We start from the raw sequence: 16,312 nt of genomic DNA, 5'->3' as shown, positions 1-16,312 counted from the left end.
TCAGGTATTGCATAAATGGTCCCCGATTTAGCACACCCTGTTACCAGTTCAATGCAATGAGTCCATAACTCAAGACAGAAGGTTGCAAACACAACATAATAGGTCTAAGATCCAATACTGTCACAGATGCAACACAAGAGATCCAAGATAGAACAAAGGAGATTCAAATGCAACAAAAAGAGTCGAAAATGCAACATAAGAGGTCCCCAGTTGCAACACAGGAGATCCCAAGGCATAAATTGGTCAAGATTTAACACTGAAGGGCATCGTGACTGGCCTTCAGGAGAACCGGAACTGGAATGATCTCCCCCTGGAAACATCCACATGAAGCCATAGGAACCTTAGACCGAAATCCTTCCTGGAAATCTTCCACTTGAAAACATCACGAAAACCTCTCCTCTGAGAACTTTCATGGAACCTCCCATGTGAAAACGTCATTGAAAAAGTCTCATCGGAAAACTTCCTAGAGATTTCTAAAAACTTCCTGGGAACCTCTCATCTGAAAACTTCCCATCTAAGGTTCTCATATTAATCTCTCACTTGAAGCCTCTCTGGTACCTGAAAATGAATGTCCCTGTGGTACAGTGGTAACACACTTCCCCCGCTCTTCGCGAGCAATTTGACCTGAGTTCGTATCCTGTCCAGGGAGGATTGACTAGGCGTCAATTTTTTATCATACTCCTCTGTTCACCGAGCATTGATTGGGTACCCAGTTGATATATGATTGGCGGGTCGTGTTCCAGGGAAAACCAGTAAGGGTAAGGCTTACCATGAGCTATGGGAAGGGACAGCTCTTAGTCTGCTAACAGGAGTCAGCAGTTCTGAGTTCTTATACTTCCCGACTATGTTAAAAAAAAAGGAATGTAATTGTGCGATTTCCTTCTCTGTTATTTTTCCGGCTATTGAATTTTCTTGCTAACATTTTCCTGTTTGATCACTCCAGAGGCTAGGATTTATCAAGCATATACACAACTTCTTACGAAACATGCATATCTTTCCTTAATTATGTCGGATTTCTTTACATTTATTAAACACGTTACAAGCTTGGAAACGTCACAACACAAGGTTATTATTGTTATTAACAACCTCATAGTGTTTCGGAGCTCGTAAACTGTTTAATGTAAACAAAGCTGCCATGATTGAGGAAAGATGTACAGGTTTCGTAAGTGACTGCATAAATGATTGATAAATCCTGGCCCCCTGGAGTGATGAAACAGGAAAATTTTAGCAAGAAAATTTGATTGTAAGAAAGCTTCTAAAATAACAAAGGAAACTTCACACCAATCCTCATTCTCTGTCAGGTACCAGAGAGACTTCAGGTGAGGGTTGAGACAGGATGATTGGGGTGGGGTTGAGATAGTATGGTTGGAGGTGGGGTTAAGATAGTATGGTTAGGGGGGTGGGGTTGAGACAATATGATTGGGGGGTGGGGTTGAGACAGTTTGATTCGAGTGGTGGTAGGGGGAGGAGGGGGGGAGGGTAGAGGTGCATGAATGACTACACAGGACCCGAGTACGAGGCTCCAGTCACCCGCTGGCCGTCGTTGGGGACGCCACTATATCATCTGCTCGTGCCCCGGTGTGTCTCAGGTGAGCTGCTCCCCTTTTATATATCCATAATTGTATTATATAATATTGCATTTGTTTACAAGAAAACACAAGTGAATATATGTTAGTTCACCTATTACCCACCCCACACCCATGCTGTGTATGGTAGCTAGTGGACCTCAAACCCATGCTGCGAGTGGTAGTGGACCCCATACCCATCCTGTGGGTGGTAGTGGAACCTCATACTGTTCATGTGGGTGGTAGTGGAACCTCATACTGTTCATGTGGGTGGTAGTGGAACCCATACCCATCCTGTGAATGGTAGTGGACTCCATACCAATTCTGTGAGTGATAGTGGAATCCATACCCTTCCTGTGGGTGGTAGTGGATCCCATACCAATTCTGTGAATGATAGTGAAAGCCATATCCTTCCTGTGGGTGGTAGTGGATCCCATACAAATCCTCTGAGTTGTAGTGAACCCTCATACCCTTCCTGTAAGTGGTAGTGGACCCCATACAAATCCTATGAATATTAGTGAACCCCCTATAGACATCGTGTGAGTGATAGTGGACCCCATCTCCAACCCGTGGGGGGATTAACAGGAGAAAGCGCTAAGCCATTGCGACTATATAGCACTTGGAAGGGATCAGGATTTGGGATGGGACGAGGGAAAGGAATGGTGGCCAATCACTTGGACGCTCGAGGATTGAACGCCAACCTACATGACGCGAGACCGTCGCTCTACCGTCCAACCCAAGTGGTTGGGTTGCATGGTTTCCAACCCAAGGGTGGTAGTGGTAAAGGTTGCAGTCTTGATGAGTTAGTTACACAGTTTAAAATATACATCAATAACGGGTCCAAGAACTGAACGACAACTGCACAGGAAATTTTATAATAAATGTTGGTGTTTACACATTGGCAGGTTATCACAAAGTCTCTAATTCCCGGTGGATTTTGTCACATAATCTATAACTAAATAGTGGCGTATAATGGTGCAATTCTTGTTGATTGTTATAGTTTTAGATGACATTTCTTTTTTATACTGAATATTGGTGGATGACTGTCCTGGACCATATTCATCCTACTCTTGTTTTTCTCCCTCTTTGTTCCTATATTTTCTTGATGACCTTGTTTATATTTTATCATACATTTTCTTCATATTTGCGTGCTCTCTCTTCCTGTCCCTCCATATATATGTCTTCTCTGGTTGTTTTGTCTTTCTTCTCACGTCTTTGCCATGAGTAGAGTCTAAGCAATTGTGTGTTGTGTATGAGAGACAGGAAGCAATGACCGGAGGGACCACCGTTGCCACACCCCTGTGTAGTAACACCTCACTACACGACGTGAAATCAAAACTAATTTTGATACGCCACTTATTAATGCACTTGGGAATTACTCAACCTTTATGCAGACGAGGAGTCACAATAACGTGGCTGAAATATGTTGACCAGATCACACACTAGAAAGTGAAGGGACGACGACGTTTCGGTCCTTTCTGGACCATTCTCAAGTCGATTGTGATGAGGGAAGGAGACGAAGGCAATAAATAGGCATGAGAGAGGTGAGTAGAAGGAAATCTTTGAGGAAATCTAAGATTCCTCTAAGAGGAAATCTAAGATTCCTCTAAGAGGAAATCTAAGATTCCTCTAAGAGGAAATCTTAGAGGAAATCTAAGATTCCTCTAAGAGGAAATCTAAGATTCCTCTAAGAGGAAATCTTTGAGGAAATCTAAGATTCCTCAAAGATTTCCTTGTACTCATCTCTCTCATGCTTATTTATTACCTTCGTCTCCTTCCCTCATCACAATCGACTTGAGAATGGTCCAGGACGGACCGAAACGTCGAAGAAATCTAAGCTTTCTAGTGTGTGGTTTGGTCAACATACTCAACCTTTACTTTATTCAAAAGTAAGCATAAAAAGCAGCCAATTTCCCAGCACGTCCTTTGTATTTCTCACTCCGACAGAAGTAACCATTGTTTTTAACCAAAAGCATTAAAACTGCAACTGTTTTGCCTAATCAGAAACTTACGAACCCAAGTAACCCACCTAACCTATTAAAGCCGATGCTATACTAATCGATGCTATTACGGTGCTTCAAGTTGTTCTAATACATTGGACTTTCTATCGAATTGGTCGATTGCGTCAAAATGTGAGTTATTAGGCGAGAGGACAAGGTGGTACCGCTATGATGCACCTCCCTATTGTTATTCTCACTGTTATGCCATATGCATTATTGAATCACATCCACCTGACAACTCTGTACTATTAATCCACCGTATGCTTTACACATATGACCCCTCCATGACTGTAATCCATCGTGTGCCTTACTGAATACACATACGACTTCTTCATCACTATAATTCACCGTATGCTTTACTGATTACACACATGACTCCTCCATCACTATAATTCATTATTAAATGTTTAAACATTGATTCTATGGAAAAATGAATTATAGACCAGGAGGGCGGACAAATGGTGCCAGTTCAAGGCCCAGAGGCCACATTATCCAGGCGTAGCGTTGGTTCCACACGGAATCAACGTTATTAACGGCAATTCAACGTTGATGACGTTGAATCGGCGTTGCACTTGGACACTGAGCCCACTAGGAAGAATTTAACTTGATGACTAGACGCATTCCTTCCCGCATATTTTGCAATGATGTTACCCCAATGGACACAGTATCCAAGTGTGACGATGATTCAGTGTTGAATTAACGTTGATTCTACGTCGAACCAACGCCACTCTTGGGGTACTGCGCCCACTGGGGTTGAAGGAGCGTTGATTAGACGTTGCTGGAAGACGTTTTACTCACTGCATTAGACCTCCAGCAGGTACACGTTGCTGAGGGGTAATGTTAAACTAACATTGATCTAATGTTGTCCTGAGTTACTAAAGCTTCATTTTTTTGGACTGTTGTAGGAGACGGAGAAAAGGGGGAAGGACGGTATGGAATGTATGGGATAGAGAGAGCCCAGTAGGCACAATATCCAGGAGTGACGTTGGTTCGATGATGAATGAAACTGAAACGAATTAATGTTAAATGAACGTTGAATTGGCTTTGATTCAACGTTACTCTTGGATATTATGCCTAATGAGGATGCTAATGTAGCCAAAAATCAACGTTGAGAACGTAACGTTGATTAAACGTTACTCGGCCATGGGATAGCTGATTTATATTCCCCAGAGAAGGTGTGAGGTGAGGAGAAGGCGTCGTCGCTGGGGGAAGGTAACCTTGCTCTGCCTCCTACACTTTCACTCTCTGCGCCACGTCTCCCGACACGAGAGAGGGCGGAGACAGCGCACAAGGATCTATAACCTGTACCGGCATGAGCATTGCGACGTCGTAATGAAGTCACACACATCAAGCACAGTTGGTGTATCGGGGAAAGTACTAAAGAGGGCGAAAGGGTACCTATCAGGAAGAAGGCAGTCATAATAAGAGGAAATATTAGAATTATTATTAGAACGACTGGATTACCTCAAGAGTAGGTACTATAGAGCCCATCTTGTTCCTAATATATGTAAAAGAGCTAGAAGAGGAAGTAAGCTCATTCTTATCCAAGTTATCTGACGATGCCAAGCTAATGAGGCGAATCAGAACTGAGGACTACTGCAAACCACTACAGGATGGCCTAAACAAGCTCCAGAGTTGGTCTCAGAAATGGCTACTAGACTTTAACCCTGGCAAATGCAAGGTTATGAGGACAGGAGTTAGACCAAGAAGACCTCAAATATAGTACAGGATGAAGGGAAGGCAACAGCTGTATACATCCTCAGTCAGACCCATTATTGAGTTGTCTGCCCCAGAATGGAACCCTTCCTAAGGAAAGAAAACAAAACTAAAAAACAATAAAATATGCAACAATGCTCGTTCCTGAGCTAAGGGGACATGGAAGACTGTGGGAGAGGGACGGAAGGTGGGAGGGGAGGGGGATGTAAGAAGAAAAGGATGGAAGAGGTGAGAGGGAGATAAATGGAAGGGGAAGGGGAGAGGGATGAAAGGGGTAGGGGGAAGAGGTAGAGGGAGAGAGGTGAAAAGAAGGGAGTGCAGAGGGAAGTAGAAGTGGAGCCTTAATAGAGTGATGGAAAAGGAGAGCGGGTGAGTAATACAAAGGGTGAGGAGTAATAGAATACAAAGGTTGTGAAAGGGAAGATGAATTCAAGTGCAAAATGGTGGTAGGAAAAGAAATACAAGGAGAGTTTAACGGTAAGACGAATACAAAGGGAGGAGCATAACCTTCCCTCACCCCCACAACCTGCTCCACCCCCATACCAGGAAAAGTCAAGCACTTCAACCTTTCTTAGTACAGAATTGCTGATTTGTTCCAGATCAATAGATCAACAGTCTCATGCTTAATAAGCCACAACGTAATTCACATAAGCTTCAAACTTAACAAGTCATAATGTAACCCACACAGGGGGCAAAAGCTTCGAGCTTAACAAGCTATAGTTTAATTCACACAAGGGGCAAAAGCTTCAAGCTTAACAAGCTACAATTTAACTCACACAAAAGGCAACAGCTTCAAGCTTAACGTTTTCTCTGTATAGATCTTTATGGGTTAGGTGGGTTGCTAAGGTTCGGTTGTTTCTGGTCAGGCACAACAGTCGCATTTTGTACGGAGTGGCAAATGCAGAGAACGAGCTGGGTAGCGTGGTGATCAGGACAGTCGGGTTGCATCATGGGACAGGTCAGTATTCCGACGTAAGGGAACCTTACACCTGATCCCGCTGTTCACCCAGCAGTGAAAAGGTTCGTGGGAGTTAGGAAACTGTTGTGGGTGGCATCCTGGGGAAGGTCAGCAGTTAACCTTTAGGGATCTCGATATAAGTCTAACAGGTTTCCTATTCCTGATTATAGGAACGGAACTATAATATGCATTTAAAAAAAATTTTTTTTGGCACATTATCGATTTTCTTTTTCTAAAGCAGAAAGTGACTTTAGGATCTAATTTGGAATCGGATCTAATTTAGGATCTAATTTGGGATCTAATTTAGGATGTAAATTTAGGATCTAATTTAGGATCTAATTTAGGATCTAATCTTTAGGATCTAATAGGAATCTAATTTGGAAAGTGACTTTAGGATCTAATTAGGAATCTTATTTGTTTTCTTATCCGCAGAAGACGATGACGAAGGCGCTGGAGGTGTGTTGGGCTGTTGCTCTGGTTGGGAGTCTCTCCTTCGCTCTTTCTGCTGCTACGGACTTCTTCGCGTGAGTCTTAGCCTTAGTAGTCTCAGATGTAAGTCTTAACCACTAAGTAGTCTTAGATGGGAATCTTAACCGTAGAAGTCCCAGATGAGAGTCTCAGCCCTAAGAAGTCCCAGATGGGACTTCTAACCCTACATAGTCTCAGATGGGAGTCGTTGCCCCTGTATTAACATTATACATGAGCCTTTAACCTTTCAATGACCTTACGTCTAAACTTAGATCACACACGGGAGACTCAAACGTCCGCACGGACCTCACACAAGAGCCTAGATCCATCAATAGTTATCAATATGTTTCATCATAATTTTAACATTTCAGTATAATTTTCGATATATTTCAACATATTTTTTAATATTTTCATATAATTGTCATTACATCTCAATATAATCTTTAATATTTCCATATAATTGTCATTATATCTTAACATCATTGTTAATATTTCGATATATTTGTCAGTATATCTCAATATAATAGTGAGTGGGGGTCACAGGTTGTCGGAAGGGCTCATCATAGATCGCTTGTTTGTGTCCTATCAAAGATACATGTTCAAAACCCAAGTCAAACATTAAATGATAGTGACAACGTTTCGGTCCGTTCTGGAATCTTAAAAAGTCGTCCTGGATCTTTATCAAGTGTCCTGGACCTTTTAAGATGTCTTCCTAAACCTTTATAAAAACGTTTTGGAATCTTATAAAGTCGTCCTAGATTAAGTCGTGGCAAGGAGGAGTCGGAGAGTTACGAGGGAAGGTGAGGTGAAAGGTGGTGAATGGTAAGTGAAGAAGCAAAGCATGAAAATTTATCTAAGATAATAAAGGGAACTGAAGGTCTAATGGGCTGTGTTATTTATTTCACCAACGTTATTGTGACTTGTTCTCTGCGTATATATAGCGTTTGTGTTTTTTCCATTCAGGTTACCATCGCCCTGGGGGTACAGGTGCGATGCTGGGCAGTGTATTAAAGAAGATAACTCAGGTCTTGAGGGTTTGGTGACACTCAACACTTGTAAGCTGACCTGTGGTGCCTACGGCGTCCTCTGGCCTCGGCCTACCACAGCTGTCCTGGGAAGCAGTGTGGTAGAATTCCTCCCTTCTAACGTCACCCACACCACCGCCTGTGCCGGAGAAGTTTGCGCTTTGCTAGAGACGGCGATCGGAATTTTCAAGGATAATTTGCAGCGGTATCATCCGGATTATGTCGATGGTTCTGCTCCCTGGGATGGTCCCTGGGACCCGGTCACGCTGGCCCACACTCTCCAAATTGATGTGGTGGTGTCTGGTGAAGAGACACGGGTCACTCTGGACACCGACGAGTCCTACGACTTGTCAGTACAGACTTCGGGAGATATCACTAAGGCATCAATTGTCGCACCTACGTACTTCGGTGCCCGCCACGCACTCGAGACCTTGTCGCAGCTGGTGGACTTCCAGGAGAACCGAGATTCTCTTATGATCGTCACCACTGCTTCAATCACCGACGCACCAGTCTTCAAATACCGTGGAATTATTCTTGACACTTCCCGTAACTACATAAGTGTGGAGTCCATTCGACGGACTCTTGATACCATGGCGGCCAACAAGCTAAACACCTTCCACTGGCACATCACTGACACCCATTCCTTCCCTCTGTACCTTGAGACCTTACCCAACATGGCCTACTACGGCGCCTACTCGTCCCGTGAGGTGTACTATCCGGCGGATGTTCGCTACCTGGTGGAATACGGCCGGGTGCGGGGCGTGAGAGTCCTTCCCGAGTTCGATGCCCCAGCACATGTGGGCAACGGGTGGCAGTGGGCAGAAAAGGAAGCAAATTTGGGAAAGCTGGCTGTTTGCGTCAACAAGGTGATTATAGCCTTTCAAATGTTAATTATATGCCTTTGTCTCCTTAAGATCAGATTCCTGTTTCAGACGCTAACTCTTCCAATCTATTTGGCTCATTTTCTATCGAAAAATCATTTCTTGGTTGCAGGAAAGTAGAATAATGAAAGTTTTTTTTAGTTAAATCTCCTTGTTAGGGAATATAGAACCAATCATTTTCACAACATTATTTCAATGAATTCACATCAACAAATAGTCCAGAAATATTCATTCAGTTATCATGTCAAACATAAACCAAACCTTCTTATAAACAAAATTACCTTTAAGGTGAAAAAATTATTACATATAATGTTGTATTTAAAATGTTGAATAATGTGTTTAATTTTGTATCAGGAGCCGTGGCAGTCCTTCTGTGTAGAGCCACCATGCGGGCAGCTGAACCTGGCCAACCCCAACATGTACAAGGTCCTAGGCCAGCTCTACGACGAGATGGTTCAGCTCTTCAGCCCCATCGATCTCTTCCACTTCGGCGGCGATGAGGTTGGGAAATGATTCTAGTAAATACACATTAGCTTATAATAAGTTTCAAAATGAGCGATACTGGTCGTCATGGAGGAAAAAGGAATCCACTTTTCAAAAGATTAAAAAAAAGGATTACAAGGAAATCCAAATGGCAACAGACCATTAGATGCAAACTAGTATGTTTGTTTGTGGAGAGTTTATTCAGTTATGGATATGGGGAGTCGGTGACTTGGTAAATGCTTGTCTAATCAAAGTTTGAATGTTTTTACTGTGCCACACTGTATTATATCCTGTTTAACTGTTCCATGTGTTTATCACTCGATTAAAGAAGAAGCATTTTGCCTCATTAGACAAAAATTGTTTTTTCCAGTAGTTTTAAAATCATTACTGCATGATTCGTTTATTTCAAATTAAAATGTAAATTTCTCACAATGAAATTATGCTTCAGGTGAACCTCAACTGCTGGAACACAACGGAGGAAATAGTAACTTGGATGAACAGCAACAATTTTGGGTTAGAAAGCGACTCTTACTACCAGCAGTGGGCAATCTTCCAAGAAAAGTCACGCCAGCTCCTGACCTCCGCTAACGGTGGCAAGGAGGTCCCTGGGATCCTATGGACATCACACTTGACGGAGGCGGGGCGCGTCGACCGCTTTCTCAACAATTCTCAGTATATCATTCAAATCTGGTCCACTGGGGACGACCCAGTTATTGGAGAACTTCTGAATAAGAATTTCCGTGTGATATTTAGCAACTACGACGCGTGGTACTTGGACTGTGGCATGGGGGCATGGGTAGGCGATGGTAACAATTGGTGCAGCCCCTACAAGGGCTGGCAGAAGGTATACGAAAACAGCCCTTACGATTTAGCCATCAGCCAGACCGGTTCTTCACACCCAGACCTCATACTTGGAGGAGAGGCAGCTCTGTGGACCGAACAAGCCGACGACACTGCAGTGGATTCTAAGGTAAATGAACGTGTTACACTGTGAACTTAGACAGGAAAAAATATAGATTTAATATAAAGAATATTGTGGGTTAACTCGTACACAAGGCGATTCGACATAGCTCGTTTACAGTTTGTTAAAACCGAATATATATTATTAAGTTAGGATATTCAAGCTTAAGTGTTCCGGTAGTACAGTTTGGTTCGTTCTCGGCGCACAATCTGGGTTCGAATACCGGGCCGGACAGCAATGGTTGGGTACATGTCCTTTCACCTAATGCTTCGGTTCACCCAGCAGTGAGTAGGTACTTAGGAGTTAGTCAGCTTGTTGTTGGGTTGCATCCTGGGCGGGGTTAGTAATTCGACCTTGGGGAGGGGGCATGATGAAAGCCTAACGTGTATGAATAAATACATTCTGGCTTCCTGCCCCCCGACACAATGAATTATTATTATCTTAGGTTAAACTGAGTTAAGATGGTTTAGGTTAGAGTAGATCAGGTTAGGTTACCTTAAGTGTTAGGCAATGTTAGGTTAGATAGGCTTTAAAATTCGTAAGCGAACTGTTTTGTGTATAATGTGACGTGTATCCGCCTAAACATGTACAGAAGTCTAAGTTATATTTAAACCAATGATCCATAAATGGTTGATATAATTTGACATTGATGTTTATGGTTGATAAAGTGTGTAATTTATACATGAACCATTGCTGTTATGTATTGTCCCCTAAAGTGTGTGGATATTCTTCAGCTGTGGCCGCGCGGGTCAGCTCTGGCGGAGCGGCTGTGGACCAACCCCGACAGCACCTGGCAAGCCGCTGAAGCCCGACTCATCCACCACCGACAACGGCTAGTCAAGAGGGGCGTCATGGCGGAGAGAATCCAACCCCAATGGTGTCACCAGAACGAAGGCTTCTGTTACCTTTAAACTGTCATTCGTGATATCAGCAGAACAGAGGCATCTGTTACCGGTAAGTTGTCAACGGTAATGTCACCAAAACGAAGGCGTCTGGCACCTTTGAGCTGTCATAAACTGGCATCAGGTGAACCGAGGCCTCTGTTACCTGTAAGCCGTGAACGGTGATATCACAAGAACGAAAGCATCTGGTACCTTTAAGCTGTCAAAAGTGATGTCATAAAAAGCCTCTGTAAGCTGTTAATTAATAGAGACCATGCCAGATCAAACACCTCTTTTAAATGGCAACTTGTAAAATGGTGATATTAGAAAGATCGGTTCAGTGTGATGAACTTTAGAACAACAGAAGGAAGTTCTCCCGTTTCTGTGGGCAACCACCAGTGACGTCGCAAGGTGCTGATACAACATTATTCCTGTTTAGAAGTGCCAGTTAATTCCCACATATTCTACTACACAGAATGCAGTATTCTACTACAAGCATCTATTACTGTAAATCATTCGCTGTTACTCCCACATATAGCCACATAAATTGTCAGGATTATAAGTATTTCAATGAAAACTGTTATATATATACTTTTAATTGTCTAATGTGAGTTAATTAGATAACATTTGTAGCCTCGTGGAGCATCTGTAGCCTGTTCGCGCATTTTTGTAACTAATAGAGTTTCATACTTTTTGTAACAAATAGAGTGCTATAAATTTCTTGAACAAGTTGAATTTCATAGTTTCTGTTAAATACAGAATTTCACACTTCTGTAACAAGCAGAATTTTATACTTTTTGTGACAAGTAAAGTTTCTTGCTTTCTGTTACAATTTGAGTTTCATAATTTATGTTACAGGTAGAATTTCATCCATTTTGTAACAACATGTGAAATGTAATATCCTACTTTCTAACAGGTAGTTTCCTGTTTTCTGCAACAAGTAGTTTCCTACTTTCTATAACAAGTAGTTTCCTACTTTCTATAACAAGTACTTTCCTACTTTCTACAATAGTTTCCTACGTTATAACACTAGATTATACTAACCCTTGATGAAACTGAACTATCCGAGTAACACTTCCTATTGGTTGCACTTGGTAATACTTTGTAACACTAGTTAAACTATACACTTGATCATTAAACGATTGTAACACTGGATTTAATGTAATACGAACTGACATGTGGTGTACCACTGATGGTTGCACTCAGAACATATGGTACCTTTCCATGAAAATGCTACACAGAGATAAAACGTATTAACTGAACGCTGCCACCATTGTGCCATAGAATTAATTTATGTCAGGCAATGAGACAGGAAGCCTTGCTTGGCTTGAGAGTTCTACTCTAGATGTTCTTACTTACTGACCGGTTGTTAACAATCTGAATACTGAGTATTGGGAGGCTCAGATATTGACACACACAGATGGAAAATTTAACACGAGTTTATTAGGACACAATTATGATATTCACCGAACTCTAAGTCCCTATCTTAACACTGGCACTTGTTCATGCATCCTACATGGACCAAAATCAAAGATCCACACATATTATGCCTGGATCTTTGCTCGCTGACCCGGGAGACTTCACTGCCTCTCCCTATGCAGCGTGATGACCAGGGATGTGCACTCCGATGTCCCGCCCCCAGCGCTTTTTGACTCTTAGATTGATTGATTGATAAAGATTAAGCCACCCAAGAGGTGGCACGGGCATGAATAGCCCGTATTGTCTTTTTTTGACTCTTAACTGCCCTACGGCATATATATACACGCTCTTGCCACGCCCCACTTCAGAGGGGGGGGGGGGGTGGGTGGGTTGCAAATCTTGTGAGAGCGTTTGGGGTGATCTTGTTCCCAGCTGATTTAGCCTAACCAGGAATTTTAAATTAAAAGTGTTTTGCACACCTAACCTATTAGTCAGCACTAGAAGGACTGTAAGATGATCTGAGGTCACTTGGGCTGACCTCCAAGGAAGTGTCCCGTGGGTGAATCATGGAGGTACGTTCTCTGGGTGTTGTAAGTTACAACGTCTGTAAAAAATAGTTTTCTATTTTCTATAACAAGTAGAGTTGTTTACACTACATAGCAAATAGAGCTTCATTCTTCTATAAGTAGAGTCTATTAATTTCGGTAATAACTTGAGTTTCACACTTTGTGTAACATGTAAAGTTTCATACTTTTTGTAACAAGTCAAATTTTATACTGCTGTAACAAGTAGAGTTTCGTACTTTTGTAACAAGTAGTTCATACTTCTTTAACATGAGTTATACTTCCTCAAGAATTTATGTGCTGGGTATGTTAATCATCTTTTATATTGTTCTGTGTGACATAATTTTTGAAAACTAGTATATATGGAGGTGTTTTGGATTTGAACTGAAGGGTGTGAAATGTAGTTTTGCCTTCCATATGATACATGCTGTGATATATATTATATACATATCTATCTATATATACTTGTTGACAAGGACAACATAACACTTCTCTTAGCATCAGGCCTTAATAAAACTGTAAAATAAACTTTGGAGAATTAATTTTTCAACTTCCTTCTCAAGTGAAGAAAAACATTAGAAATATAGAGAAGACTTGTGTGAAAATCATTGATCGTAGCCGTTCTACCAACTTTAATAACGTATGTCTACAAGAACGACTTCTACCAATACAGTATATATATATATATATATACTATACAGTATTATATATATATATGTCGTACCTAGTAGCCAGAACTCACTTCTCAGCCTACTATTCAAGGCCCGATTTGCCTAATAAGCCAAGTTTTCCTGAATTAATATATTTACTATAATTTTTTTCTTATGAAATGATAAAGCAACCCTTTTCTCTATGTATGAGGTCAATTTTTTTTTATTGGAGTTAAAATTAACGTAGATATATGACCGAACCTAACCAACCCTACCTAACCTAACCTAACCTATATTTATAGGTAAGGTTAGGTTAGGTAGCCAAAAAAAGCTAGGTTAGGTTAGGTTAGGTAGGTTAGGTAGACGAAAAAACATTAATTCATGAAAACTTGGCTTATTAGGCAAATCGGGCCTTGAATAGTAGGCTGAGAAGTGCGTTCTGGCTATTAGGTACGACATATATATATATATATATATATATATATATATATATATATATATATATATATATATATATATATATATATATTATATATATCTACCTTAAATGTAACAAGGAGAGAGAGAGATTTAATATTTTAGTATGGTAGCAGATGACAGGAATCAACTGTCACGGGCTGCTTCCTGGGGGGTGGAGGCCTGGTCGAGGACCGGGCCGCGGGGACACTAAAGCCCCGAAATCATCTCAAGATAACTTCAAGAAGATAACCACTCAGCTTTGATGCTCGGAAAATATTTTTATTTGAAGTAAGCGGCTATAATATAGCTTTTAGAGCAAGGAAAATTACATTAAATTTTACCTATGTTGATACAATTTTTTTTCTATGCAACAACATATAAGGTTCAACTGGTACATTATTCTATCATTCATTCTAATTTAAAGTTTAATAAAATTTTTAAATTTTGGTGAAGAATAACAAAAGTTAAAAGTACAATATCCGTAGTTCTCATACATTAATATCATGTAATAGATTATATTATTTTACTTATTGGGTGGGTCATCGTAGGAGCTGATGCATGTTGAGGATGTGTGTTTCAGCATCCTCGTGAGGCAACAGCAATTTCCATTGCCAGAATTATTGCCGAAAGCAGACACAAGACAACATACATGTAGAACACTCCCTGGAATTGTACCATGTTGAGAGGTTTGTTGTGTGATTCCTCTTGTAAATGGGGCCGCTTGCTGGTGTACTGGGCTCTGATGTAGGCCACCGCTTCCTCCTGCCACTTATAATTTACCCCTGACTCCAAAATCTGCAAGATGAGTCTGTCGAAGTGAGACTTTAACGGGGAGTTTTTCTGTAAGGCCAAACCGATGCTGTAGGGCTTGAGGCACTCCGGCACCACTCGGATAGATGCATGACTGCCATACGTGAAGCGTGTTCTAATCTCAAAGTTTATATAGTTAACGCTATCGATGAGGGCAAATTTCCCATCTTCGACCAAGTTAAAGAGATAATAATAGTTCAAGTCAGTTCTTAAAACGTTAGCAAACCCATGGACAACTGGATCAGTGGATTCAGCAAACTGGGCCTTCCAGAAGGCGTAGCTGCCAATACTCAGGCCACTTCTTGATACCTGGATCAATGTGTTGATTGGTGTTGTCATTGGAGTAAAGGATAAAAAAGCCACCAAATTGGCAGAGTAAGCCGTAGCGATGATGAGACAAAAGAGCCACACAAACCCAATGTACAATCGCATCGGTGCCTTCGATGGTACAATTCTGAGTGAGTGCATTGTTAAGGCGCCCAGGATGTAAAGGTAATCATAAGAAAGACTTCGGAACTCTGCTGACTCTGGACTGTGGCTGAGAGCGGCCACAAGATACAGGAGGCCACCGCCCACTCCCAGAGCCATGACCACAGAGCTCCACGTGTCCCAGGTGAATGGCATCACAGGAGACTTCCAGCCGGACAGTGGCTTGGGGGAGGGAGCCACGAAGCAGCCGCGGTCGAAGTTATAAGGAGTTGAGTAATCAACTTTTTTCGAATAGTGCCTCTCTAAGTACAGGTTGCAGGAACCAATGTCTGCCAACTCATAATAGACTCTTCCGACCAGGCCGACCCATGTGCCGTTAGGTAGCTCAAACCCCCACATTTCTTCGAGGCTGATATCAATATATTCAACAGAAAAGTTTCTAGCCTTTGCAAGTGTTTCCACAACTCTAATATCAATTCCCGCCGTGCTGACAATATTCTGGTGATCGTCTCGGGCATAGATAGCGCTCGGAGGATGATAAAAAGTGGCCACACGTAAGACAACTCCTTCCATATCAACCAGCTTCTCAGGGAAGAGATTCCCGCCTCTCCGGAATTTTCCGCCGCTCCAGATGTCAAGAAATGTTAGCTTGGTCGAGGGGGAATAAAGCTGGTGGGTCCAGGCCACCAGATGATTCTCTCGTTGCTGTAAGATCAGTAATTTCTCAGTTTTCCTCAAGTTGTAAAGTTTTGCTACGTCTGAGGGCTTGAGAGTGGCGTTTCCAGAGTGGACGAGAAGAATTATGTAGTAGGCGTGGTAGTTCCAGAGGGCGTGGGGGGATTGATGGTTGGCGGTGGACACGTGATAATGGCTAACATTAGCATGACGGATGAACGCGTCTCCCTCCATTAGCATGAAGATATAAACATCACAGGGAGATGATCTCCAGGTCTCCTTCCTCAACAGCACCTCCTCCTTCAGTGTGTATATCTGAGAAAAGGAATAACGTTAAAATGATTATCGTTCTTCATAGCATTTACCTAA

At 41.9% G+C, this 16,312-nt stretch overlaps 2 protein-coding genes across 3 annotated transcripts; one reads left to right on the top strand and one right to left on the bottom strand.

The window, feature by feature from the left end:
- The first annotated feature begins 1,458 nt into the window (after window positions 1–1,458).
- On the top strand, window positions 1,459–13,448 carry LOC123761062 (chitooligosaccharidolytic beta-N-acetylglucosaminidase). 2 transcript variants are annotated; one of them, XM_045746947.2, is made up of 6 exons: window positions 1,459–1,589; window positions 6,672–6,763; window positions 7,671–8,598; window positions 8,968–9,114; window positions 9,545–10,066; window positions 10,792–13,448. In XM_045746947.2, the coding sequence occupies exons 1-6, from the start codon at window positions 1,494–1,496 to the stop codon at window positions 10,966–10,968; spliced, it is 1,962 nt and encodes a 653-aa protein (XP_045602903.1). In that variant the 5' UTR covers window positions 1,459–1,493; the 3' UTR covers window positions 10,969–13,448. The 2 variants fall into 2 exon arrangements, with proteins under 2 accessions (XP_045602903.1, XP_045602905.1); XM_045746949.2 differs by lacking the exon at window positions 1,459–1,589 and adding an exon at window positions 4,753–4,935.
- Window positions 13,449–14,305: 857 nt separating this feature from the next.
- LOC123761208 (glutamate receptor ionotropic, delta-1-like) lies at window positions 14,306–16,312 on the bottom strand. Its single transcript, XM_045747153.2, has one exon. The coding sequence runs from the start codon at window positions 16,181–16,183 to the stop codon at window positions 14,606–14,608; it is 1,578 nt and encodes a 525-aa protein (XP_045603109.2). The 5' UTR covers window positions 16,184–16,312; the 3' UTR covers window positions 14,306–14,605.

The sequence above is a fragment of the Procambarus clarkii genome, chromosome 41, assembly GCF_040958095.1.
Source record: "Procambarus clarkii isolate CNS0578487 chromosome 41, FALCON_Pclarkii_2.0, whole genome shotgun sequence".
Taxonomy (NCBI): Eukaryota; Metazoa; Arthropoda; class Malacostraca; order Decapoda; family Cambaridae; genus Procambarus; species Procambarus clarkii.
This window is presented reverse-complemented; position numbering and strand designations above follow the sequence as displayed.